Below are 26,841 nucleotides of genomic sequence, written 5' to 3'. Positions count from 1 at the left end.
CCAGTTTATTTCATCGTTAAATCGATTATGTTGATCCAACGATTCTTATTTAACTTTCTAAAAATCTTCTTTTTTTTCTTATATTTAATACTTTATATTTATTTTCAATTTTGTATGGTTATGATTTTTTATATTTAATATTAAAATGGGAGATCATAGATTCATAACTATACAAAAATAAAATAAATATAACTTTAGATCAATGAAATCGATCTAATGATAAAATAAACTTACAGTGATATTAATACTAAGAATAATTGATACTAACTATATTTTATCCCTTTATAGATAAAAAAAAAAATCCATTTTTTAAGATAGTAAATCACATTGAAAATATTTGAACTTTATCCAACACTAAAGAAGCCACGTGTGTGTTAAGGAATCAGAAATATGAATAGTCATCGTGGAACAAGTATGAGCCACTGACACGGTGTCCCTCAAAAGCAAGAGATAAACAACAGAGGATTCCAAGGTTGTTGTCACCGCACAGTGGAGATAGTTTCATTCACCATGGCACTTGTTCAACCCTCGGCTTCTCTTTCTCTCTCTTTTCGTGGTAACCCTTCTCTCTTTCTTCTACGCAGACACTGTATTCTGTACCATTTCTAACACTCAATTGAACTGTCTTGCAGATGTTTGTGTTTTCGCTCCACCAAAATACCCTGCCACTGCTCGCTTTCCTCAACCGAATTTGGCTTCCACTCGAGCATCCTTTGCCTCTGGTTCTCCACTTTGTAAGAGTTATAGTTGTTGTGAATGATTACTTCTTATCATATTCTACTTGATAAGGTGAAAATTGCATTCAACTATGCCACTGCCACTGCTTTCCATTCAGAATAATTTCTACCATTTGACTTAAAATTTGAATGCTTCGGTAACTTAGCTATCTTGGGTTCATCCTAAATTTTTCTGATATTTTATTCTAACTAAAAGAAAACTTTTTGCATCGATTAGTTGGAAATCGAAATGAAGTGGAACTCGTGAACTGGAACTCTGTGCAGACAATATTCTACTAATTTCATATTATGTGGGCTTCAAATAGAATGAAAACATGTTCATAAATTTTGCAGAATGAGGATTTTCCTTTGTTAGTTTTTAGTACTGTTAAAGAAGTATATATAAACTAGAACTTAAATTTTTGGGTTGAATTGATTTTTTATAGGGTATTAGGGCCTTAACGTGCATTATTCATCTTTAAGGAGCGTTTTAGAGAAGTATATAAATCATTGATATTCCTTCATTTAACAATTTAAATTTTTAGGTTGAATTAATTCTATTTCTCTTGGATCCTAGACTTAATTTTAGCTAGAATAGATACAAGTCGCACATTCAATACCTTGCCTCAAAAAATGCTTTCTATCTTGTGACTTAAAGCTTCTTACTTTAGATAGACTGTACAAGTTAAGCCTGTTAGCTAATTTGAAGCAACTATAAAAAGCGGTAGCAGTAATATAAATGCTATCTGAAAATATAGCTACTGAATTTTTTTTTTCCTTTTAAACTTACAATATCGCTTCATTCTTTGTTTGGATTATCTCTTCTTTTTCTTTTTTGTTTCACCGTTATATTCTGGTCAGTTCTTGGAAATAATCCTGAAAAGCAATTATTTTAATTATTTATAGTTGGGATTTGTAGTTTTATCCATGAGTTTATGACGTTTATGATGCTTTTTCCTTGATTGGGTTTGGTGGAACTAAAATAATGTTGAAATAAAATCCCAGTTAGCCAGCTAAGTATTGTTTAACTTGTCTCTAGTGATAGGAAGAAATCATGCAAGGAAAACCGCATGCAGAGCAATGCCTGTTTCAATAAGATGTGAACAAAGTACCAAGGAAGGGAACAGTTTGGATGTATGGCTAGGCCGGCTAGCCATGATTGGCTTTGCCGTAGCCATCACTGCTGAAATTTCTACTGGAAAGGGGCTCCTAGAGGTATGATACAGTATACACTGTGCAGTAATTAGTGAGTTACTTCAGGCATGATTAAGACTGCAAGCATTTGTCTCCGTCTTTAAACCAGGACGCAAGTTATAATTTCCTTCAAATGATTAATTGCCTTTTGCCTCCCTTTTATAATCCCTCACTTGTCAAAAGTTTACTTTGATATTTTAACTGTAGTATGTTAATCTTTCTCTCTCCTATACTTTATTGTGTTTGTGACATCTAGTGGTAAAATCAAGCTTTTTTTCCTTTTTTTTTTTTCTTTTTAATAATCAAGCATATAGGTTCATGTAACTTTCTGATGCATCTAAAATAAGTAGAACCATTTCAAGTTTAAAACTTCCAAGGGAATGCAACTTAGTGAAACCCCTGTTAACAATAAGCTTTACGGATCTGTTACTCCTTACTCCTATCTCTACGTTTCCTCTAATCCATTCTAGTATTATTAGCAGAATCTGATACAAAACAATAACAATATTCCTGTACTTTGATTTTGCAGAACTTTGGAGTCACAACTCCACTGCCTACAGTTGCCCTCGCAGTAACGGCCTTGGTGGGTGTCTTGACTGCAGTTTTTATCTTCCAGTCGGCATCTAAGAACTGACCAGTATTTATTGTAAATTCTGTAATTCCGAGGTTTCATGTCTCAAGATAAAATCTCATCATTTTTGGTTGTAATATTTGTTTTGGTGAAAAGAATTGGCATCAAGGAAGAATTATGTAATGCCTCACCTTTCCCTGTTGCCTTTATCCAAGCCAATCTTTGTTCTCCCCGTTGCATTAGTTAGTTGTGAATTAAAAAGAATTTCACTTGAACTCGTGAATCGCAATGAGAATAATGCATAACTCAACTAAAAGTGATACAGAAGAATATACTTCTGCACAAGAGAATAAATCTCTGATAGTATATCCAATTAATAATCCTGCACGCTGGGTGTGTGTGTGTTTTTGGGCTCCAAACCAAAAAATGAGGGTTTAACTATACAGAGCTATTATGATATAATTAGATTAGCTTCAAGCACAATTTGACATTTCTTTACTTCGGTTTAGGGCCTCTTAGTGAGAGACTCATTTAGTAGTACTTTAAACTTCATCGTTTGTTGAAAACATTCAACAGCTTTTGGAAGGTGAAGACATGATTCTGTTTTTAATCCTATACTCTAATCAGAATACATTATCATGTCTCTCTGAATTTGTCTTCATGTCTACTCAACATGCAAGAAACACTCTTCCTTTGGGGCCTTCATAGTGCGAGGGTGACAAACCACCCAATTGGAACTTTCTCACCCTATAGCACGGCATTAATTCTACCTAAAATTCCCTTTCTTCAGCTCAAGTTTGCATGGGTAAGATCATATGTCAAGTGGCAAAGAGCTTCTTACAGAAGCATGAATGGAGGATTCCAATGGTGAGGTCTTGATTCGTCAGGGAAGACAACCATTCTATACAAGCTAAAAGTGGGGGAAACGGTCAGGACTCAGGACCATACCAACTATTGGTATCCACCACAACACGTTTCCACCTTGCTGATGAATCTAATGGCTTCTGAGTTTCTCGTTGAAATACTTCTATTTAATAGTCACTTATTCGTGGCAATTGCCACTTGCCTAAATCAGGACCATAAATCATCTCCATTCTTTTTTTCTTTTTCTTTTTTGAACACGAGAATCATCTCCATTCTGTTGCTACAAAAATCTTAAGATAGTCTAATTGAACTATTCATGTTGTTTTGTAGCTTAACGTTTTATTGGTTTTTGATCAAATATGAAGATTTGAAGTACAAAAAAAGATGGTGGGAGTGGGAAAGATAACAGTATTAATTTTAGATTGTCATGACATTTGTGAACGATCAGAAAAGGTAATGACATCTTTTGTCTTACCATACCAAATTACCAATAGATTCCTGAGCAGAAAAGGTCAAAAAACAAAACTAATTATTATTTCAAGACCGCTGTATAAACATTAGCTTAGCAATCCGCTGTATACTAAGTAGCTGAATGCAGATTCGGCCTCTGTGGATACATTACTTTCACAACACCAATGGACTTGTCTTTGTGATGGACAGCAATGACAGACAGAATCTTAGATGCTCGGAATGAACTCCATTATATTCTAAGCGATTCTAGTATGTAATAGTATATACCATATAATCTGTTCCTATTGACAATGAGATCCACTCAAATGACCCATTATACTACATTCAATCACTCTCTTGATGTCCTTATTACGTTCTAAATGGAACTAATACTTGAACACTACCTTATTATGACCAAGAGTTGATTTGCTTCGTGTACTTTTGCAGTTTGAACTAAGCTATAGTTCTTGTCTTTGCAAATAAGCAGGACCTCCCAAATGCCATGAATGTTACTGAAGTTGCCTATAAACTTGGCTCAGATTCACTGAGTCATCGTAGCTGGTAAGGGTTAGCTTTACTGTATTTCCATATATCCATTCCTATTTTCTCCCCCCAAAACATTTATTTCTAGCGAATTCGTCCCTCAAGCTACATTCAGTGCATTTTTGCCATATCAGGCCAAGGACTCTCTATCAAGGTCTTGATTGGCTACTGAATATCATTTGATTCATTTCCAACCACAAAGCACGACATATGGATCTGCCCAAATTCCTTAACAAATATTACCCACAACTATACACAACACGAATGACTTCCCCTCACAGATTCTTCCCAATTTAAACTTGGTCATTTTCTTGTACTAGAAAAAGAAATACTTTCTAAACCTTATGTAAAAAACATCAATATATGAGAGTAGTGGCAAAAAAAGAATTTAAAGCCACAGATACCACGATTGAAGTTAATCCTTAGTCACGCAATTCTATCTTTCAGGAACTTTCTTTTCTTTTATTTATTTATTTAAGAACCCTGAAACGTTAACCAGAAATTGGTTATATATGAGGTGGTTTCATATGTTACTATATGGAATTGCTATGCTCAGCACAAAGTCAGTCACGCCTGTTCAATGGATACTAATATCACAATTAGTGATCAACTACCATAGACATAACCATTGACACTAGTTTAGAAATTCAAGATATTTTAATTTACAATTAGAGTAATCTAATGTTTTCCAAGAGTAATGGAATTATGGAAAGACCTTGAAAAAAGCAGAACATTATAGCAGCTGCACGGACATTAAATATCCATAGACATAGACTGTAGTCTGGTTGAAGCCTCTGATTTCTTCTTCTTGGATCCATTTTTGTTCACTTTTTTCTTGGGTTGTTCCTTTACAACCGGTTGTGTGTTCTGTAAGTGTTGATGAATGGCAGAAAGGGGATCTGCTTGGAAGTGATGATCCTTAAGAATAGCAGACAACCGTTCTCCTTCATTCAATCTGATGAAGATGGACAAAAGGTTAAAAATACAATGTTACATATCAAATGTAAAGTTGGTAATATAATATTGAAATACGATGGAAAGCACTCACATTAACTTCTTCCTAGATTTACAATTAAGCTTGAAGTCATCCTCACGACCTGGTTTTCGTGACTCCTTAAACTCAGGAAGGGATTCTAAGAGTGAAGAGAGGTTATATGCTTTCAATTTGTTCTGACGCCTTTGTTGTTTGTTCTTCTTCTGACAGAAGACAAAACATCTTCAGCCTTCAGAAAACCAAGAACACTCAAGTTTTACTTATAAAGTTGAGTGGCATATATCTCTAAAAAATCTTGATTCAGTCAGTACAACAAGCAGCAATCATATCATCAGGGCATCCTAAATAAAAATTTGTGTACAAAATATTTAAGATAACTTGTAAATATATAAAAATAATGCTTCAGTCCAAGATAACATTACAGGTTTGCTACATTACTGTTGAAGCACATACATACTTTTCAAAATGTAACTATGAATTCTCCTTACAATATTTCTGTCAGCAAAAAATTCACTAGATTACCCAAAATGACTATCAGAGCAGGCATGTACATTCAATGTGACAGAATGCCCTGTCCCCATCTGAAGTTGTTGAGGGTAGGGGTGAGGGCAATCCTTGTATATAGCCTTACCCTTGTATATTTGCAAAGCTGCTTTTTGTCACAAAGGAACAATTTTATCATTATTCCATGCTCACCCTTTTCATTAAAAGCTATAATTACCACAAAAAAAATCTTATGCTTTTTGTCACCCAACAAGAGAGACATACAGAGAGAGAGAGAGACAGAACATTAGCAGGCTATAAACTAAAAATCTCTTCAAAATTAGTAATATGTTACTCATGGTTTGTGCGAAGGAATAGAATACCGATAGACAAGTATTAGTATAAGTATAACTGCTGTGACATTCAGAAACAGAGTAGAAAACGGAAGAATTAATTAATTAAGCCCTGCATCAATCCATTCAAAGCATATATTAATGAATCTACATCTGCTACAAACACAACAGGATGATTATGCTTCCGTTGCCATTACTTTCCACAATTAGTAATGTTAGAGAACGAAGTTAACATGATGACTTTCATAACCAGTTATATCAAATGCTCAATTTGAAAATTCCAAAGGTTTTGTGCATAGAGCTGTTACCGTTTCTGTATCAAACATTTCAATGAGGAAAACTGCAAGGAATTTTCAATAGTATGGGTATAACTCTGTCAGATCATAAAGCAACAAACAATTAAGATACAATGATATCTGATTCTAGTCCTTGAAAATTAGAACAAGACTGAGTATTTCAATTAGGGTTGTATCTTGGTGGTCTAGTAGATACATGTTGCTAAGTTACCGGGACCAGTTTACTGTAAACATTTCAGATAAAAATCCTTCAACCTGCTTCTATAATTTCAGCAGATAAACACTTGAAAGATAATTATTTTCCTATAAACGCATTTCACAATCATTAAAGTTATATCAGCAAATTCCAAGCAAGCACTGCCCAAATAGACACAATGCATATACAGAGACCTTATTTTTACTCTCACTTCTTAACCCACCTACACTTTCAGGTGTTCATATGTTAAGGACCAACCAGAATTCAAACTAAGAACAGGATTTACTCAAAGAAATAATACTGAATCTTCCTCATTCATATAATTCTCAGCAAACATTACATACAGAACAGAATTTGTTTAACATGAAAGACAATACAGAATTCCAATAGAAATTAACAATGCAAAATAGTAAAGATAGTTGTGGAACACATGAGAGGTTCCACTCTCTCCCAATCCCAAAAGGGCCCAAGATGCTTCCAATTTCCAGATCCCCCTCACCCTTCACATACCTCTCTATTTATAATCCATACCCACTTCTAGAATATTCTCTACTAACTAACTAGCTTGCTGAGTCAGCATTGAGATATGAGAATATGCTATGCTTCCTACAATACTCTTTAAGGACTGGTGTCGTATCAATACTCCCCCCCTAACAATCACCTTGTCCTCAAGGTGATGATCGTTTTCCGGGGTCCCATTGCTTGAAATATAATGGCCAACTAATGCATGAGGCAATATAACCTCTACCAGGATCCCATTGCTCATCTGCAGTAGTTCCATCTTTTTTTAAATCTGTTTGAATTTGTGCAAGTTTCTTTTCATCATTTGCCCAAATATCTTCCCCACATCCAACTACAGCTATTAGGACATCTGTCTCAACCCTCCTTGAATATATAAATCCTTCTGCAATATTGAAGTCCTTGCCAAAATAAAAAATAAATGCTTCTTTGCTAGAACTAATACTCACTTCCAAATAACAAACAGGACCTGGGTACACTTCAAATGAATTTGGTCTTGCTTGAAAATCATCAAATTGGAGCTTCAACCTTGAAACGTAAATTCTGCTCTCCTCCATCGTGAATTCTCGCCTTTCTTGGCTTGCTGGACAGCACCCAAATGTTTGGGGACAATTGGGTCCAAGCATGATTTTGGGCTCTGATACAGACCAACCAATAATCCACAGAATGAAAGGAAATAATGCAGACTTTTGGATCTGAATCTTATACTTTTATATATAATGAAATAACAACTATTACAAACAGAGACTAGTAACAACCACTCTTGTAGAAATTAGGAAATTACAATGACAGAAAAGAATTCACAATGCAAGAAAAGTAAGATAGTGTGGAACACATATGAGAGGTTCCACTCTCTCCCAATCCCAAAAGGGCCCAAGCAATTCCAAAGATTCCAGATGCCTTTCCCCCACCTCATTATCTCCTCTTATGCAGTGCCTTTCGCACCCAATCCCCAACTGCATTCTGTTGTCCCTCCGTAACTGACTCCTTCAACTAATTGCTGACTCAGCATGGCTAACAACTTGGGCCTTATGCCTCTGACGTGTATATACCTTCTGAATTGGGTCCGTATCAATAAAAGGGCCCAAGCAATTCCAAAGATTCCAGATGCCTTTCCCCCACCTCATTATCTCCTCTTATGCAGTGCCTTCCGCACCCAATCCCCAACTGCATTCTGTTGTCCCTCCGTAACTGACTCCTTCAACTAATTGCTGACTCAGCATGGCTAACAACTTGGGCCTTATGCCTCTGACGTGTATATACCTTCTGAATTGGGTCCGTATCAGGCTCACAAGCCCAATTTTTGTATGAAATAGTGACACTGCTAGGCTGGATTTGGAAATAATTAATAACTTGGGCCTGACCCTTTAGGTAAATTAAATGGCCCAATACCACCAATCCACTCCCTAACCTAGCCACTTCCTGTTGATTACGCCATCGTTGTGGCCACTGACTTTGTTTTTCTCTGCTCTCCAAAAACTCCTTTGCCTCGTTATCAAGGACCAAGTCCGGCGGCTTAGGCAAGGGTGGGTCTACCACTAACACTGGTGGTTGTGGAGTCGTAGCCACTCCCACGCCTTTGTCATTTATCAATGACGTCTCTTGCTTTATGAATTTTTCCTCAAACGTATACTTATTGCCAACTCGGACAACTTGAGCTTTTTTCTTTTGACAAATCCTATAAGCACGGTCCTGCACTTGCAAGTTAGCTTTTGGGTTCCAGCCACTATCATAAGGAATGACAATATCAGCAGTAGCAAGATTAATGCAAACACTTCTATCCCGAGTAAATAGCAAGGAGTCAACTTCCCGTCGTTGATGGCCGTCGCTGGCCTGATTCTCCGTCAGTCGTGACACCGAAACCACCCCTTCTTCTTCGATCTTCCCCTCTCTTTCTTCCACGTCGTCCATGTCCACCAACAAAGGATGCAGTCGACGGACCTGGTATCTGTGGTCGGGCTTCCAGCACTCATCAGACTTGAAGCACAGCCCACATGGCTGTCGATGACGGAGCTCAGCTTGAGACAGCCGTTGTCCCTGGGTCACGTGGCTTTCCGACGAGCGTTTGCCGGTCGTTGACCCAGAAAGTTTCGTCGCAGCCCCATCCCTGATATTTTCGTTCGTTCCACCCTTCGTTGTGCCCTGACCATTATTAGGGCTACCCATGTTCAAGGCTGAGTTGCGAATTGGGCCATGTACACTTGTTTGGCCCACTGTGGTATTACTCCATCCCTTTGTCTCATTTGGGCCTGAAAAAGTTTGTGAGCCAAAAGATAGTTGGGAACCCTGGGCCCAAGCTTTAGTCATTGGTCCCCATCCCTCCTCCTTCCACGCAACGTTTCTCCGTTCAATTTTGAGCGACAATTTCATCATCTCCCTCAGACTGAGATTTGGGTACATCAGAAGTTCCTCCCGGATATTGTTGCGCACTCCGTTCAACCATGCTTGCTTGAGTTGGTCTTCATCCTCGACACGAAGAGCTTCCACCATTTGTTTGAATTCTGCTCGAAATTCAGAAAGACTCCCCCATTGTTTGAGCGAGCACAGAGCTCTGTACGAATCTGAGATGTTGTCATCCAGATCTTCTTCTTCTCTACGAGAACGTCTCTTCCTTCTCCCCTCCATCTCGTCCAACCTCCGGATGATTTCTGCGATTCCCCTTTCGTTAGCGTCCATCCGTAATAAGACTTCTTCGTGTCGAGCAGCGTTAGCGTTCAGCCTTCGAATCACCTCGTCCTGACAATCATCTTTCCTGCGCAGCCCGTCTTCCACAACCTTCATTCTGGTTTCCATGCTTCTTGTTGCCACCATGCCCACATTATAATACTGAATTGTTAAGGACCAACCAGAATTCAAACTAAGAACAGGATTTACTCAAAGAAATAATACTGAATCTTCCTCATTCATATAATTCTCAGCAAACATTACATACAGAACAGAATTTGTTTAACATGAAAGACAATACAGAATTCCAATAGAAATTAACAATGCAAAATAGTAAAGATAGTTGTGGAACACATATGAGAGGTTCCACTCTCTCCCAATCCCAAAAGGGCCCAAGATGCTTCCAATTTCCAGATCCCCCTCACCCTTCACATACCTCTCTATTTATAATCCATACCCACTTCTAGAATATTCTCTACTAACTAACTAGCTTGCTGAGTCAGCATTGAGATATGAGAATATGCTATGCTTCCTACAATACTCTTTAAGGACTGGTGTCGTATCATCATATCACATAGATACCAGAGCAAAGATGTTCAAAACTAAGCTACTTAATATGTCCTCCCCACTTCTGCCTCCAGTTACTTTCTGTAGCACTCTTAACTCTCCCATCTCTTTAAAAATTCTCCTAAGTCCGCCACCAAATGACTACATAAAATGTATCATTTCTTTCCAAATATCTCCTGATTCACTCAACTTGTCCCTTACTTATTTGATGAAAAAAAGAAGGATAATAATGCAACAAATAACTAAACCACTGTTGAATATCTCTCTCCGTTATTCTTGGTGAATTACTTTCTGCAAATTTTTCTTATTCAAAAAAGAGAAGGTAAAATTTAAATGAGGACAACAACACTTCACAATGTGAAATAACTTTTAATTCATCATCGCACTTATCAAACTACATGACGAACAAGAAAGCACCTGAGAAGTCTTCAACATGTCCGTATAGTTTAAACCAATTATCAACAAATGATTTGTAACATCAAGCATAATAAAGTTAATTAGTAATTAAATTCAACCTATTATAAACCTACTGAAGCTCTTCCATAGTTCAATCAATCTATCTTAAGAGCAATAATACTGTTGAAAAAAGATTCTCACCTTAGTAATAGACTTTTGGGCACTCAAGGAAGCCACGGCATCTTTCACCTCTGCAATAACATCAGGGATTGAAAGGAGTTAAAATCTAGACAAGTTTGACAGGTAACATCGACCAAGCCACCAACAATGGTAAAACTCCATATAAGTCATAACAAAAAAACTAGCACGTAAGCAATTTTATTATATATATTTTTTTCCCAATAGATTCAAATGTTTTGTTTTGTGTTAAAAACTAGGGAATGCACCAAGTCATTACGAAAAGCAAAAACTCGAAAATATAATTTTCTAATTGAAGACAAGGAAAACTGATCCTAAGACTGACTGGAATAAAATTGAAGCTTCTTTTCGAACTTGTTGTTGGACTTTGAATCAGACCTGCACAAATGAGAAAGAAACAGCAATCAGGTCAGAAGTAACTTTTACTTTTCGGAACTGTAAAGGAAGAGGGAAGACATTGACCTTGTACTTGTCTTGCCCATTGCTGCAAAATTTAGGGTTTGAGGAGAGCCAAAATTTAGGGTTTTGTCGCTCTCAACAGGAGGAACTCCAAAACATGTGTGTTTGTTTTTAACCGTCGATTATCGTATTAATCTAATTCGAATACTAATTACTATCTATTGAAAGGGTTTAACTTTTCTTATGTTGTAGGATTGTAGGAGAGAAAAAAAGTAGAGAGAAGTTAAATGTGGGTCCCATATTTTATATTAAAAAATAAAAGAAAAATTAATTGACACGGAAAACGAATTTGTGTAGCAAAATGGTGTAATCTCATGTAACATGAGAGTATCATTTCCCCTATTGAAATGGCTCTCCAAATTTTATTTTTTGCACTATAACACTCGTACGGAGGTTTGGTACAAGATATTTTGTAGTATTATTAGAAAATTAAATTTTTTTAAATTTTTAATTTTTGAATATTATTGTAAACTGATTATTTTCATCATATTTCTGAAAACTGAGATTTCCGAAAAAATAAATAAATTCTCCTCTACCTAACACACCCTTAAGTCTCTAATGTGTATTTGTTTATTTTTTATTTGGGATAAGATATTGTGATACACAAATAATGTTACGCACAATGTTACGATCACATCTTAACCGTTGATTTCCGTCAATCAACGGTTGTCATTTTTCAAATCAAGCTCATTAATTAATTATTAATTCGCAATAAATGATAACCGTTGATTGGCAGAAATCAACTATTAAGATGTGATCGTAACATTATTTGTGTGTCACAATATCTATCCCTTTTTATTTTATTATTTTTTTGTAGTAATGTATTTGTTTACTTGTGTAAGTTGTGTGTCACTTGAAGTCTAACCTAACAGATACGGTGGGTATTTAATAAATTGATTTTTTTGAATAATAACAAATTATAAAACTTTTTGACATAAATTAGTATCTTTTGCAAATAATACTTCTATATTAACTTTTTGTACAAGAAAAAAATTCTATAATTTTAGTTTCTTGCTTTTAAAATTTCAAGAATTATATATACATAATTTTAAATTTATATGTTTTATTTAAATACCAAATTGAACTAATCCAAACATAATTATTAAGGGTGTCCATGAAAATAATTTTCTCTTTGGATTTACTTTTGAAAATAAATCATTTTTTTTCTATTTCTATATTCGGAAAGAAAGAAGCTAAAAAAATTTATTTTATTTTATGCTTATGCTCTATTGGTTCATTTCCTGAAACGAAAAAATAAACCGTTTATATCAAATCTAATTTTTAATTATTTATTTTAAAAAAAATAAAAATAGAGAAAACTATTTTTGGAAACATTATTATGTTATATACACCTTGATCAAATCATGACAGAATTTATTCAAATTGAAAAGAATGTCATATTAATTTTTTTTGTTAAGTTCAAGTCAAATATCTTTAAAATAAAAATAATAATTAAACTAAAGTTATAACAATACATAATTTGTTTTTAAATTTTAAATTTTTTGTGATTTCAGTAATTTCATTAGTTTTTAAAATGTTAATAAATATAAAATGAAATTTGTAACAAATGTTAAATTAATTTATTGTTGTCTTATATTTTTTAAATTTAAATTTCTATATAGATTGATAATTTAATTGTTAAATTTGCACACACAAAATTAACTAATTTTTTTTTAAAATGAGGCAAACTAATTATATCTTTAGTATTTTTAAATTTTATAATATTATCTATTATTTGTAACAATTGTTATCTTTTCTTATATAAAACAAAAAGTCTATTTTGATTTTTACCAAAAAAGAAGAAGTCTATTTTGATCTTATATATATTAATCATTTATCTACGGGTGACATCAAACTAGTGATTTAATTTTTTTAAATGATTGGTTGAATTTGATTTTATGGCATAATTTAATATTAAATGACCAACTTAATATACTTAATATATATATATAATTAATTCGATGACACTTATATTTTTTGAAGATCAAATGAAAAGATATATATTCATTTAACTCGAGTTTTTTATGTTAAAATGTATGGGTAAATTTTTTTAGGATAAAGCAGTATTACATATACAAGTTATGGCTGTGACTCACAACTTTGGATGTATGCAGTTAGAAAAATATTTACACAACATGCAGTTTTAATCCAACGACTCTTGATTTTTGAATTGTGTTTATTAATTTTTTATGATCCCACAATTTACATGTAATATTCCTTTTATAAAAATATTATTTAACTTTAAATATTAACTTTCGTCATTATCATTATTACCATCATAATTATTATTATAATAATAATAATAATCATAATATTACAAAAACACTTATTTCTTGTAATAAACCATTTAACAACACTATTATTTATGCAAGTGATATTGTCTTTCACCGAGCAGTTGTAAAATTGTTCATTCAGTTCTACAAATAAAGTAATGAAAAGAATATCTAATTGCAACAAATTAATTCTGCTCTTGTACAGGGCAAGAAAAGTAAAAGAATACTTTGAGAAAAACATTAGAATAAAAAAGGGGCAAATCAAATGTTATGTTACATGATGTAACATAACTTTTCCACACACACTTGAGAAGAGATAAGACAATTAAAAATACAAATAAGAATTTATTTAAAAAAAAATAGATAAATGCTTCATTCTAAAACCCAAAACTGAGATGTGAAAATTTGAAGGTTTGGATTGAAGGGAGTGGTTTGGGTTTTTCTTCTTGACCAGTCCACTACATTTGTGTATAAACCTACTAAATAATGAGTTGAGTCGTTTTTACAGACTCCATTTCCTTGTTAATAATTCTATTTGTCCATCCAAACATATTATAAGTATCTTATGGATTATAAATTAAAAGATATCCTTGCAACTTGTGCTTATAAGATACAGCTCTGTAATCTTATTGTTGTATTTATATCATGTTTTGATATTTAAAAAATTAGCAGGAGAGGAAATTGCATTTTTTCTAAGTCAATGTGTGATATAGGTCTGATGGAGAGTTTATAATAATATTTGCAAATGACTTATCGAAACTGTTTTATTCTACCGGTTGAACAAACTCTTGTTAACATTTGAAATTTTCACACATCTGAAATTTTTTCAATATGAAATGTAAAATTTATAGTTATATCTGTTTTTTTAAATAAATCCTCATAATCGGAGCTTAAAACAACGTCTTCTTTTTTATTCATTAACCATTATTTACACAGAGCCCTACAGCAAGAACCAAGACTAATGCTTCATATAATGTTAACCTAATACCAAGACTAATCCAAGGGTGAGTGGGTGAAGTTTTACGTTGGTTATGAATGGACTAAGTGAGCTCCATATAAATGGAAGGATCTATGCATCTAATACCTTAAGGTTTTAGGTTGAAATAATTCTTTACATGGTACTAGAGCTTCTTTGACCATAAGATCATGAGTTCAATCTTTATTGTCCACCACTTTCAAGTGAAATTAAATAAGTACAAAGTAAAAAAAAAAATTAAGCATATGCAATATTTACGTTTTAAGCTTAAACGTCTCTTGCACGAAGAAATATGTTAGATAATAATATAAATCATTAAAAAGACCATACGTAAGCCTCTCATTTGAAAGCGTCAATGCAATATATTTTAATTTCAGGACATGTGTAGCTTCAATAAAAATATTATAGTGATAATCATATGAAAATACTTTTCTTATATTGTAGGAAAGTAATTATCTCATGTTATAGAAATAAAATTACAAGTGGAATTCACAGGTAAGAGGAGAGAGAGAAAAGAGTGGTGAGTCTCACCCCTCTTTTGTGTGTGTAAGAAAATTATTTATATCATGTAAAATGAGATAAATATAATCCTAATCATATATGATGAACTAATAAATTACTACTAATAAAAATTAAACCAAAAATATTTCAATGGATGCTATTAGTTGGATCCTATTCAAATGTGCTTTGACAATAACATCACGAGTTGTTATAAAATGTTTCTTTGTCGGGAAAAATCTTCAACAGTTATATATTTCTTAATTTATGGTAAAATTAATGGGATTTGCATCTATAATTTGTGAGCCAGCACTTTTTAAAGCAAAAAGTAAAAATAAAAATTAAGGCACGCAAAACGAATCTCTATAACATTACATAATCACTTTTTCTACAACATAACTCTTATAAAATCCAAAAAAAATTCAGCAAGATATGGTTTCTGACATTTTTGTCAATAATAACCTCTGAACTAAATCAGCTACTAATCAATCAGTGTTTTGTATTTGTGAAACACTAGGGTGTTTGGTTGAGGACAAATTTTATGAAAAATAGGGAAATGTCATTGACAGAGAAATGGTTGGGAAGTGAATTTGGTAGAAAAATATAAAAAAAAGTTGTTTGGTTGAAAAAAATTTACCGGAGAAATTAGGTAACATTTATAAAGTCTATGTTTGACGGTAAGTAAAATATAGATGGTAAAAAAAGTTACTATTACGAAAATAACCATGTTTTAACTTTTGCTCAGAATACTCCTCCAGCCATGGAAGGAATGTCTTCAAAGGTTCATCAGGTTTCCGCCATCCTGAATTATGTCTCCTGATAGTGATAGCAATGATTCCAATGAAGTATCGTCCCAGTTCCCTTCAAGATAAGGCATCTGAAAGAAATTCAACTCGGATTCAATATCAGCAAGCTCCTCAGACAGTGTCTTAGCAGAATTATCTGGCACAGATATCACATCTTGAGAGTTCGACTACAGGTTTTTCTGCTGGTTGTCATCTTGCACAAAATGAGATTCTCCTTCCAAAGGAGCAGAAAGCATGGATGAGATCTCAGGAGTCTTTGGGCCCCGTTCACCCCACCCAAGTTTTGAATAATCAAATGAATTACTCCCCTGATCTGAACCAAAGTAGAAGGTCACATCATCAGACGAAGCAAGAGATGTGATTTCATTTCCACTGCCAGCGAAGGAGCCCATGTTAGCAAACTGGTTAACCAGGGGTTTCTGTTCCACCATATCCATCGGTGGAACCACTTTTCACTTTCGCGCGCTCAATTCGGAGGGTACGCTCGTCATCTCTACCTTGCACAGTGAAACCACTAGGTAGATAACTTGCAGTACCACCTCTCAATTCGGATAAAATGGCAGGCTATTTTGATCAAAAACACATGCAAATGGGTTTAGCTGGAACAATCCTTTAGGTAGACAAATTTGTGAAACCCTTCAACCAAACAAGGTGATCATACAATCCCACTTCTTCATTTTCCTATCTATCTCGTCAAAATCCTCTGACCAAACATGTCATTATTGTTTTGTTTAATCTGACTAGTCATACCGACCGGTTTATTGTGCCAATTGGTAAAATTCATATAAAGAATTATATCCGGTATCCCTAAAATAAGATATTTAGAGTTTAGGCCTTATGATAGAAAATTTCGCTCTCTAACCACAGCACATCTCACATACGGAAATATTTAATATGCTACTGCCCACCTATTGTTTGGTGCGATTAGCTAATAGAAATCTATGAATGATTGTGATATTTGTATATATAAATCATGATGCACGGATACTGACATGGGACACGAGATACGACACGTCGACACGTTAATTCTAAAAAATGTCATATTTCGACACGTTTGGACACGTTTTGATATTAAATAATATTTTTAATATATAAAATATAATTTATATTTAATACATATAACAATCCACAATAAGTCATATAACCAATCAAATATTTAAATTTAATAATATAAATAAAAATAAAAATAATTTTTGGTACCTTGTTAACTTTTAATGTCAAATTTCATAACACAAAAAAATTGGTTTATAAATTATTTTTTTATGTTTAGTTAGTAAAATAAAATTAAGAGTAAAAAAAAAAAACGTGTCGGATGCGTGTCGGAACGTTGAACGCGTGTCAGAAAAAATTGACTTTGTGTCGGAAAAACGTGTCAAAGAGTTGACCGCGTGTCCCAAAATATTGATCGCGTGTCGAAACTTATTGGAACGTGTTGGTGTCCGACACGCATATTTTCTAAAATTTTGCGTGTCGAGGTATCTGAGTATATAAAAGAGAGTAATATTTTTTTTATCTAAATGTCAGTTGCTGAATGGAAGAGTTACCTACTAAAATTGTATGAAAGAGAATTTTTTAATATGATTCAGGACCATCATAGTCCTTCCGCTAAGAAATTGACATGTGAAATTTTTTTTCCTCCTTCCTCTTTTCTCAACCTTTTCTGTCTTTCTCTCGTCTCTGCCTAACTAATTTTTTCTTGGGCCGGGAGCACACAAAATCAGCTCGTATGGAAGATGTTCTCCTCACATGCGAGATAAGAGTACTTATCTCATTAGATTTTCGTGGGATTATTATAGCTTCCTCTCTCATAATTAAAGAATCTTCTTCACTCTTATATACCTATTTTTTGTCATTTAAAGAGGCACCTTTGAGTCTTTGACATATACTTTTTAGGGAAATGATAGTCTCGTGCTACATAAGATACCTATCTCATATCATACACCCATAGAATTTTGTGCCAATTTTTTATTTTCTTTTTAAATTGTGGATCTCACATATTTGTATTACCTACATGAGAGTACTATCTCATGTAACATGAGATTAATAAACCTCTACTTTTTATGCTATAGAAATATCACATTTCAAAATCGTCGTGTGTAACACTTTCTCCTGATTCTCAACTTCACCGGAGACACTCACTCACAATGACTTTCCATTGAGTTTAGATTCATATCCATGCCTTATAAACTATTGTTATATTAATATACTACACCCATTGAAAGAAACAAACTCATTTCCATCACAAAAACAGTTCACATATACAGCTATTAGAAAGAAAGAAAACATTATGCATTCTCCACAGTGTTTGTATTTGTTTGCAATGCAATACATCTGTACACCTAAGAATACAGCTAAACAATCATTCATTCACTTAGTTAATGACTATTGATGCCTACTAACTGGATGTTATTTACATTTTTTCAGTAAGCAATATTATTTACTTTTTGAAACCAACAAAAATAAATAAATAGAATTGGTTGGATTAGTACGTGTTATAACCAATTACATAGTTGAAATCGAGAAAGTACCATTTATTGCAAGGCACCAAAAATTAGTTCGGAAGGTTTTGTAGTATATTAAGACCTTAAAATATTCTCTATTGTTAGGAATATATTATTACAAATTCAAACTGGATAGCTTTTGTTTATTGAGATACTAAAGTACTAAACAACAGTTCATTCTCCAAGAGTTTTGATACAATGTACTCGAAGCTATATTATTATATAATATTCATATTAATATTTATTATATCTATTTTTTATAATATATTGTCACATGTAAAATTTACTATGAATTTGAGCTTATAATGTTGATGAGTTAAGGAAAAAATTGGAGGAGGCACAAGATAAGTTGGTTTATTTTTTATGGAATTGAAGGTCGAGGTATGATGAATTGAGATTATCAATCATTTTTAAAAATGAAATTATAAGTTGACTTATTTTTAGTTGGATTAAAAGCAAAGCAGGAGAGATTATCCAGTTTGTCACAGCCATGACATAGTTAAAGCCATTTTCGGTGGATCAATATTGAAATGAAGCCTCCAAAGTTATTTTCACATTTTACGAGTTGTGGAATGGAAAAACATTGTCCAAATTGTGCAGCACCTATGCCTATAAATATAATACTTGCTAATTGGTTTCTATCATCCTAAAATTGAGAAACAAATTACTCGGTATCTTTTGAGATTCATTTTAAATGATGTGTGGTATAAACCTATGTAAGCTCATATACGTGAAGGCTCAATAAAGGATAATATAAAAGGAAAATTATATTAATTAGGAAAAAATATGTTATTAATGAGAATCCTATCACGACAACTATTCAATCAGATATTGGGCTCTTGGATAGATCATCAAAGGTTCAGAACTTTATCATCCGCAGGTAAACTCTATAAAGAAGAGATATAACTAGGAGTGTTCATCAATCGATTCAAACCGCGATGACCGAACCGAAAATCAAAAAACCAAAAATCGAAAAAAAAAATCGCATATTTTAATTGGATTGAATCGATTTTCGATTTGGTTGGTGAAGACTGATCCAATCCAAACCGATTCAATATATTATGTATTTATTACTTTTGAAAGATGGTGGCTTAGAATCTTGTTGTTTTGTAGACTTGGATCTTGGATGTTATTGATAGCAAACTATCTTATTTTAGTTTTTTTATTGTCTATTAATCTATTTTAACTCTTCATGAGTTTTAAGACTTGTTTTAGTTTGAAGAATTGAATTTTCTAGTAGTTTGTAACTTTGTATGCCTTTATTTTGATATAGCTAGTGATTTGTAGTGCTGAAATTTTAGGCTTTTCGAAAATTCAAAACCAATCCAATCCAAATAGAATAAAATTGGATTAGATTGGATCAAATATTTAAAAAATTCAAATCGAATGGATGATTAAATAATCAAACCGAAGAGATTGGATATGATGATTTTTGCCTCAAAACCGATCCAATTCAGACCGCGAACACTCCTATGTAAAGCCTATAGGTATGGACGAATTTTTCTTATATAATGTTATGTTGTCACTATGCACATACACCATCTCTTTGGCAAACGCCGTTTACACCTGTGTGCAGTGATATGACATCTCAAGTTATTCTCACTCGTAGATACCTTTGAGAGAGTACCAGATCCCATATAAATTTATTAGTCTTTGACTAGCACTTCTGTCAATCAGACAGAACAATATGTATTCTCCTAATATAAGAGAGATAAATATTATTTCCTCTTTATATTTTAGAGAATGTCGTAATTTTTTTCACTTAATGAAAATCTTCCATACCCTTACCCATTGTTTTTCCTAATTGAGTTTTTCACATAAATTTTATGTATCACTTATATTGTGTACTTGTACATGTTGACTTCTTGATTGGTGGAATTAAGATAAAGTTAATTCATACATTGGTGTCAAAGAAAATGATTCAAATTTAATTATTATTTAATTAGTCACCGTCGCATAATATGGACAAATTTTCGTTAAATTTTCTTTTACGTAATTAATTGATATGGTTAACAATATCTTAAAATTTCCATTTCTTTTAATTCTCTATTACCTCATTGTTGCAACCTGTGAGTAGTAGAGATGTTTAACAATCGATCCAAATTGATTCAGACCGCAGTGACCGAATTGAAAAATCGATAACCGAATTAATCGAAAAATCAAAAATTGAAAAAAAACTCGTATATTTTAATTGGATCGGATAGTTGGATTTTGTTCGTGAAAACAGATCCAATCCAAACCGATCCAATGTATTATGTATTTATCATTTTTGAAATTTCGCTAATGCCCTTTTCTCTCTTAATCTCTTATTTTCATTAAAGTTGTTGTCTTGCTGGTTGTTTTGAAAACCACAAAATGAACATTGAGCAAACTAAAAGAGTGAAGTATGGAAGAGAAAGATGATGACTTGGAATCGTGTTGTTTTATAGACTTGAAATCTCTTGAATAAACTATTTTTTAAGTTTTTTATTATTTATTACTCTATTTTAACTCTTCATGAGTTTTAAGACTTATTTTAGTTTGAAGACTTGAATTTTTCAATGATTTGTAACTTTGTATGACTTTATTACGATTTGTATAACTGAAATTTTAAACTTTTTGAAAAATTAAAAATCTATCCAATTCAAATTAAATAAAATTGGATTGAATTGAATTAGATTTGAAAAAAATCAAACCAAATAAATAATTAAATAATTAAACCAAAGAGATTGGATCAAATATTTTTTATTTCAAAATCGATTTAATTCGAAACATGAACACCTATCCGTGAGAGGATTATCCCCAAAAGCATCGAATTTCGCCTTGAAAATGTGTACTTTGTGATAAAAATCAACCCAATATTCGCATTCTATTTAAAATTTAAAATAATATTCGTAATATACTCATTATAAAAAAGATTGCTAAATAGTGAGTATTCGACAGCAAATATTTAAAGTATTTATTTTTTGTTACTAAAAAAAAAGTATTTATTTTTCATCGGATTTGGAAAATCCCTTTTGTTCCCCATCTATGCCTAACAAGAAGGAGAGATATGGACTTTGTTCAATTGTGGACGATTACCGGACCGGGAGACCTCATTTTCAAAGCCATAAAAATATATCATATAATAACTACACATGTAGGAGACGTTTGATACGAGAGATATTTTTTTTAACCGAAAAAAAAGTTACCGAGAATATGACATGATTTTTTTTATCCTAGGCAAGTTAAAAAAGGTGTTTGGTATACCAAAATTTTTGCCAAAAATATTGAGTTATTTTTATAATACTATGTTTGGTTAGCTGTGAAATATAAGTGAGAATATGAAATAAAATTACGAAATTACCATGTTGTTTGAAAATTTGTTGACAACATTTTTTTTGTAAAAGGACAGTGTGGGATATAGCTTACAGGTCACTTCTTTATAAAAGAACAATGTGCTATTTATATGCATATCAAGATTCTCAGTTCTAGAATTGCATTTAAACTTGCCAATGTCTAGTTCAATTTTTTTCTCATGGGAGACACTCTAGCCTGGTATTATTCAATATATCTCGTACCAAACATGGTATACATTTTTTCCCCATTCCACTTTCCTAAAGATTCTTTCAAAATCTTTACACCAAACACCCCTGTAGGGTATAGCTGTAACTTCAATTATTCAAAATAAATAAATAAAAAATTAACATTAACAGCATAAAGATAAGGAGAAGGATATTGTGACAACCAAGTTGAGTTACTATCAAGTGACTACCAATCAATCTCACCGTTAGATCAATTATGTTGATCCAACGGTTATATTTATTTCTATCTTTGTATGGTCATGATTCCTCATATTTAAAGTGAAAGCATTAAATATGAGAAATCATAACCATACAAAGATGAAAATAAATATAAAGTATTAAATTTGGAGAATCATGACCATACAAAGATGAAAATAAATATAACCGTTGGATCAATATAATCGATCTAACGGTAAGATTGATTGGTAGTCACTTGGTAGTCACACAACTTGGTTGTCACAATATCATTCCCCTTTTATTTCCTATAACATAAAAAAATATTAATCCAGAATAAATATCATTATATCATTCCCATTGTATAATTTACACAGATATTTTTTATTCGGCTAATGACAAACAAATAATATTAATGTAATTTTATGAAGATCCTTTAAAATATATAAAAGTGGAAATTTATATATATTCTTACACCGACACACTATGGCCTTACTTGCAAAAAGAGCTGGGTTTCTGTGCAGGCGTGCACAGCTGTGAGGACACTGGACAACCCTGCAGGCAATTGTCCCCCAAGCTGCCGGAAACCGTCGCGCCGGCAGCGAACAACCCTGCCGGCGGCTTCCCGATGAGGAAGTTCCCATCCAAGAACAACTTCTTCAGGGACTTGCTCTGGCCGTACTCCAATGGGATCGTGCCACGTAGCAAGTTGTAACGAATCGACAGGAACGACAGCATCGGATACGCAGCGAGATTCGCGGGCGCGTAATCTTGGATTTTGTTAAATCCGAGGTTCAGTGCCACGAGGTTACTTCCTCCATAACCGACGGGTCTCGAGATCTGAATGCCCGTGAAGCTGTTGTTGGCCAAATCCACTTGCTGCAGCGAGGGCAAGAGGAAGAACCAAGATTCAAGCTTCCCGGCGAGTGCGTTCTCGCTGAGTTCCACCACTTCCAATTGGTTCAACCCCTCGAAGCTTGATTTTTGGAGAGTCCCAGATAAAGAATTGGCCTTGAGTGCAAGTTCTAGCAAGTTGGGTGGCAGTTTGGGGAGTGAACCAGTTAATTTGTTGAAACTCAGATCGATTCTGCGAAGGTTGCTGAGGGAATTCATGGAATTTGGGAGAGACCCAGATAAGGAATTGTGTGAAAGGTCCAAAGATTCGAGGGACTTGATGGTGGTTATGGAGAGAGGGATAGAACCTGTGAAGGAATTGGATCGGAGGGTTAAGGTTTGGAGGTTGGAAAGGGAAGAAAGTGAAGAGGGGATTGGGCCATAGAAGGAGTTATCGGAAAGGTCTAGTGTGGTAAGGTTGGTGAGTTGAGAGATAAGTGGGGTGAGTGAGCCTGAGTAGCCTGCTGGGTCGAGTGTGATTTGGTTGATCCGGGTTGAGTCATGTGTGCAGGTGAAGCCGCAGATGAAGTATGTGCGGCGAGGGACTGAGCAGGGATCAATGGTGAAGTTCCAAGATGCTAGACATGACCAGGGTGTTATGGAAGAGGGTTTGATTGAGGCTTTGAAGGCTTTGAGTGTTGCAATGTCTGAGGCTGAAGTGAGGGCTTGAACAAGGATATTGTTTGTGTGAAAGTGAAACAGGGAGAGGCAAATAATTGTTAGGCAAAGAAAAAGGAGGTTTTGCATATTTGAACCTTTGGATTTTGTGTATCTCTCTGACTTGGAGATGCAAAAATGTTCTATCTTGCTAATCCTTCACAAGCTACTTTGCAGCATTGTCGGTTGGGAGTGACAGATGCGTTGAGTAGTTTGTACTATTTTAAGGAAGAGGCCCAATTTTTCTGTTGCAATTTCTGATATTTTCAGTAATCAAAAGGAAGAAAATACACGGTGAAAAAATGAGAGGCTGTAGATGCTGCAAAAGGAATTGGAACGAGGGAAAGAGAAATGAGGAGGGAGAAAACTGCCTTGTCTTACGGGGTGAGAGCTTTAAACAAAAAAAAAAGAATGGGGAGAAAGTTGACCAAAATTGGTGGAAATAGTTGGTGCGCTAGATTAGATGTGCACTGCACCTGCTAGCCACTAGCTCTCGATGTGAAAGATGAGAAACTTCAAATGTGAAATCTCTCATACTTTTTCTCTTTCGGATACAACCTTACAAATAACTTTCAGGTAATGTGATTGTAATTAATCTAATTAAAATATATCACGTGATATAAAAATTAAACCAACATAAAGATTATTAACAGCTTATACCTTAGTTAATACAATTAACGAGTATATAGGTTTGGGCTTAACTTGAGTAGAAGCGCAGGGAGTAAAACTTTGTGTAAAATGTTTAAAATTCGAGCTATGGCTAAAAATATATCCCATAAAAAATGTTTGATTTTGAAACTCATTATTACACATTGATGACAATATTCTCTTCCCCTCGCCCCCCAAAACACCCAAAAAAAAATAAAAAAATACTAGACCGAAGGCGGGTAATATGGAGTTTTACTTTTTAATTTGTAAAAGTGTTACATAAGTAGGTATTTTTTTTTCTTTTTTCTTGGTTAAATAAATAGGCCTTTATAAGACCCGAAATGTAATAAAATCATTGTAGATCTCCAATTAAAAAGCTTAGTTGTAAATTTTTTAATTTTATGTTAAAATAAAGGACAAATCATTTCTGCTTCTGTGTTTTCTATCACAGATACAAAATAAGAGTAATCTTCATATTGGGGTATTTCTCTCTCTTTTTATGATTTCTTTCTCTCAATTATTTGTGCCTGTGGCAAAAAAATAAAGGTAAAAATATATATCATTTTAAATGATGTAAAGTTGTGTCATTTTAAGTGAAAGAAAGAGATGGATAAAAGAGGAGAGAGAGTGAACAAAAAATATAAAGATGTAAGTTTTAATTCATTGTGAAAATAAAATGACACAAATTTTATTATTTAAAAGGATAAATACTTTTCCAAAAAACAAATGCATAAATGATTTTCTGGAAAAGAAAACTCCTCTCACTTGGAGTTCGTTTTTTTTAGAAAGTATGGCGTTGGGTTAGGCAGGTTTGATGCGCCTGACAATCTTTTCGATTTTTTTTTTAATGTATGTTTCTAGAAAAAGAAATTGATAGAAAATTTGTTTGGTAAAATCAGTTTATTTTTTTTATTTTCGGGATAAACCAGTTTAATTTTTGTGCTATGAAACAGAAAAAAGAATCAATTTTTTTTTGTTTTTTTGTTCTCGGTACAAAATGAGAAACACTTATCTCTCTTAATTACTCTCCACTATTACCATCATCAGCACCACCACTATTTTGACACAACCATCGCCACCATTGTTATACCACCAACCATGTCGTCACCATCAGCACCACCTCCACATCATCATCACCACTATCATTACCACCACTACCATTATCGTCACCATTATTATCACTACCATTACCACCACCCCCGTCACCAACCACTACCACTGTCGTCGCCACCACCCTGCCACCATTACCACCGCCACCACCACTCCCGTTATCACGCCACTGCCATCGCCATCGCCATCGCCGCCACCACCACCACCATCACGCCACCACTACTCCACCACCACCACCACCACCACCGTAAACACCATTATCACTACCACCACCACCATGCCACCATTAGTGTCGCTACCGCCACTACCATGCCATCACCACTACTATTGCCGCCACCATTACCACCACCATACCATCACCTCCACTACTACCACTGTCAGCACCATCACCAGCCGCCACTACCATGCCACCATTAGTGTCGCTGTCGCCACTACCATGCCATCACCACTACCATTGCCACCATCATCGTCACCATTATCATCACCATCGCCGTAGCCACTAATGTCACTACCACCGCCACCGCCACCGCCACCACCACGCCATTACTACAACCATCACCATCGCCGCCGCCATGCCACAACCACCAACACCACACCATACGAAAAGAAAAGTGATGATCCAAAAAATATATGCATAATATGAATAATATTTGTTCTATTATTTGTTGTATTATCAAACTCAATTCTAATTCTCGAAATAAAAATAAAACATGTTATAACACACATATTTTTCTCAGAATCTATTCCAAGGCATAGAAATAGAAAATAATAGTTTCTTTTCAAAAACAATGCCAGAGAACACAATAGTTGTCATATACACCCTTAGAGTTATGAGTATGAATAATCTCGCATAAAAGTAATGAATAACCATTACGCAACACAAAATATACACCCCTTCTTATAAAAGTTTTATTAATCTCATGTTATAGGAAATAAATTTTCTCCTATAATGAACACAATTATGGGATTTATTCACTTATAAAAAATAAAAAAATCTAGTTATACGAAAATCAATGAATATTTAAAAAAACTACTTTTCAATAATATGATACTAGTTTTTCCTTTTTTTTTTATAAACTGGTAGATTAGTTTTGTGCAATTCTTTTTTGCGGACAATAGTATTTGTCTTTAACTAAAAGTAGAAGGATAAATATGAAACCGGCAGCGATGTGTGTCCGATAGATCTTATCCATACAAAAAGATTTTATAATGTGTAAAACTAATTATTATAGAAAGTGTAATAACAATGGATAGATTGCAGGTACATTTTTTTATTACAATCGCATTAGTTAAGACTTA

General features: G+C 33.8%; 3 protein-coding genes and 1 pseudogene across 5 annotated transcripts; 1 reads left to right on the top strand and 3 right to left on the bottom strand.

Moving 5' to 3' along the window:
* The first annotated feature begins 407 nt into the window (after positions 1 to 407).
* Positions 408 to 2,710, top strand: LOC133311812 (stress enhanced protein 1, chloroplastic). 2 transcript variants are annotated; one of them, XM_061512919.1, is made up of 4 exons: positions 408 to 556; positions 633 to 734; positions 1,756 to 1,931; positions 2,440 to 2,710. In XM_061512919.1, the coding sequence occupies exons 1-4, from the start codon at positions 511 to 513 to the stop codon at positions 2,542 to 2,544; spliced, it is 429 nt and encodes a 142-aa protein (XP_061368903.1). In that variant the 5' UTR covers positions 408 to 510; the 3' UTR covers positions 2,545 to 2,710. The 2 variants fall into 2 exon arrangements, with proteins under 2 accessions (XP_061368903.1, XP_061368904.1); XM_061512920.1 differs by having other exon boundaries at positions 426 to 553.
* Positions 2,711 to 4,848: 2,138 nt separating this feature from the next.
* On the bottom strand, positions 4,849 to 11,569 carry LOC133311817 (uncharacterized). Of its 2 annotated transcripts, none has more exons than XM_061512925.1 (5): positions 11,467 to 11,569; positions 11,330 to 11,382; positions 11,008 to 11,057; positions 5,387 to 5,535; positions 4,849 to 5,293 (listed from the first exon to the last, which is right to left on the bottom strand). In XM_061512925.1, the coding sequence occupies exons 1-5, from the start codon at positions 11,484 to 11,486 to the stop codon at positions 5,092 to 5,094; spliced, it is 474 nt and encodes a 157-aa protein (XP_061368909.1). In that variant the 5' UTR covers positions 11,487 to 11,569; the 3' UTR covers positions 4,849 to 5,091. The 2 variants fall into 2 exon arrangements, with proteins under 2 accessions (XP_061368909.1, XP_061368910.1); XM_061512926.1 differs by having other exon boundaries at positions 5,387 to 5,532.
* A 4,382-nt stretch (positions 11,570 to 15,951) lies between these two features.
* Positions 15,952 to 16,453, bottom strand: LOC133311821 (ethylene-responsive transcription factor RAP2-2-like; annotated as a pseudogene).
* A 6,230-nt stretch (positions 16,454 to 22,683) lies between these two features.
* On the bottom strand, positions 22,684 to 24,341 carry LOC133311815 (probable inactive leucine-rich repeat receptor kinase XIAO). The gene has a single exon (XM_061512923.1). It carries the CDS (start codon positions 23,872 to 23,874, stop codon positions 22,726 to 22,728), a length of 1,149 nt encoding a protein of 382 aa, XP_061368907.1. The 5' UTR covers positions 23,875 to 24,341; the 3' UTR covers positions 22,684 to 22,725.
* Between the last annotated feature and the right edge of the window lie 2,500 nt (positions 24,342 to 26,841).

Source organism: Gastrolobium bilobum, unplaced genomic scaffold (assembly GCF_033153095.1).
Source record: "Gastrolobium bilobum isolate Gb01-03AN ecotype WA unplaced genomic scaffold, APGP_CSIRO_Gbil_v1 utg14709, whole genome shotgun sequence".
Classification (NCBI taxonomy): domain Eukaryota; kingdom Viridiplantae; phylum Streptophyta; class Magnoliopsida; order Fabales; family Fabaceae; genus Gastrolobium; species Gastrolobium bilobum.
This window is presented reverse-complemented; position numbering and strand designations above follow the sequence as displayed.

Coding starts and splice junctions, on each gene's coding strand:
- LOC133311812 (XM_061512919.1), top strand. CDS start 511: ATGGCACTTGTTCAACCCTCGGCTTCTCTTTCTCTCTCTTTTCGTG. Junction 557..632: donor TCTTTCTCTCTCTTTTCGTG/GTAACCCTTCTC, acceptor ACTGTCTTGCAG/ATGTTTGTGTTTTCGCTCCA. Junction 1,932..2,439: donor CTGGAAAGGGGCTCCTAGAG/GTATGATACAGT, acceptor TTGATTTTGCAG/AACTTTGGAGTCACAACTCC.
- LOC133311817 (XM_061512925.1), bottom strand. CDS start 11,486: ATGGGCAAGACAAGTACAAG. Junction 11,383..11,466: donor ATGGGCAAGACAAGTACAAG/GTCAATGTCTTC, acceptor TCATTTGTGCAG/GTCTGATTCAAAGTCCAACA. Junction 11,058..11,329: donor GAAGCTTCAATTTTATTCCA/GTCAGTCTTAGG, acceptor ATGTTATTGCAG/AGGTGAAAGATGCCGTGGCT.
- LOC133311815 (XM_061512923.1), bottom strand. CDS start 23,874: ATGCAAAACCTCCTTTTTCTTTGCCTAACAATTATTTGCCTCTCCCTG.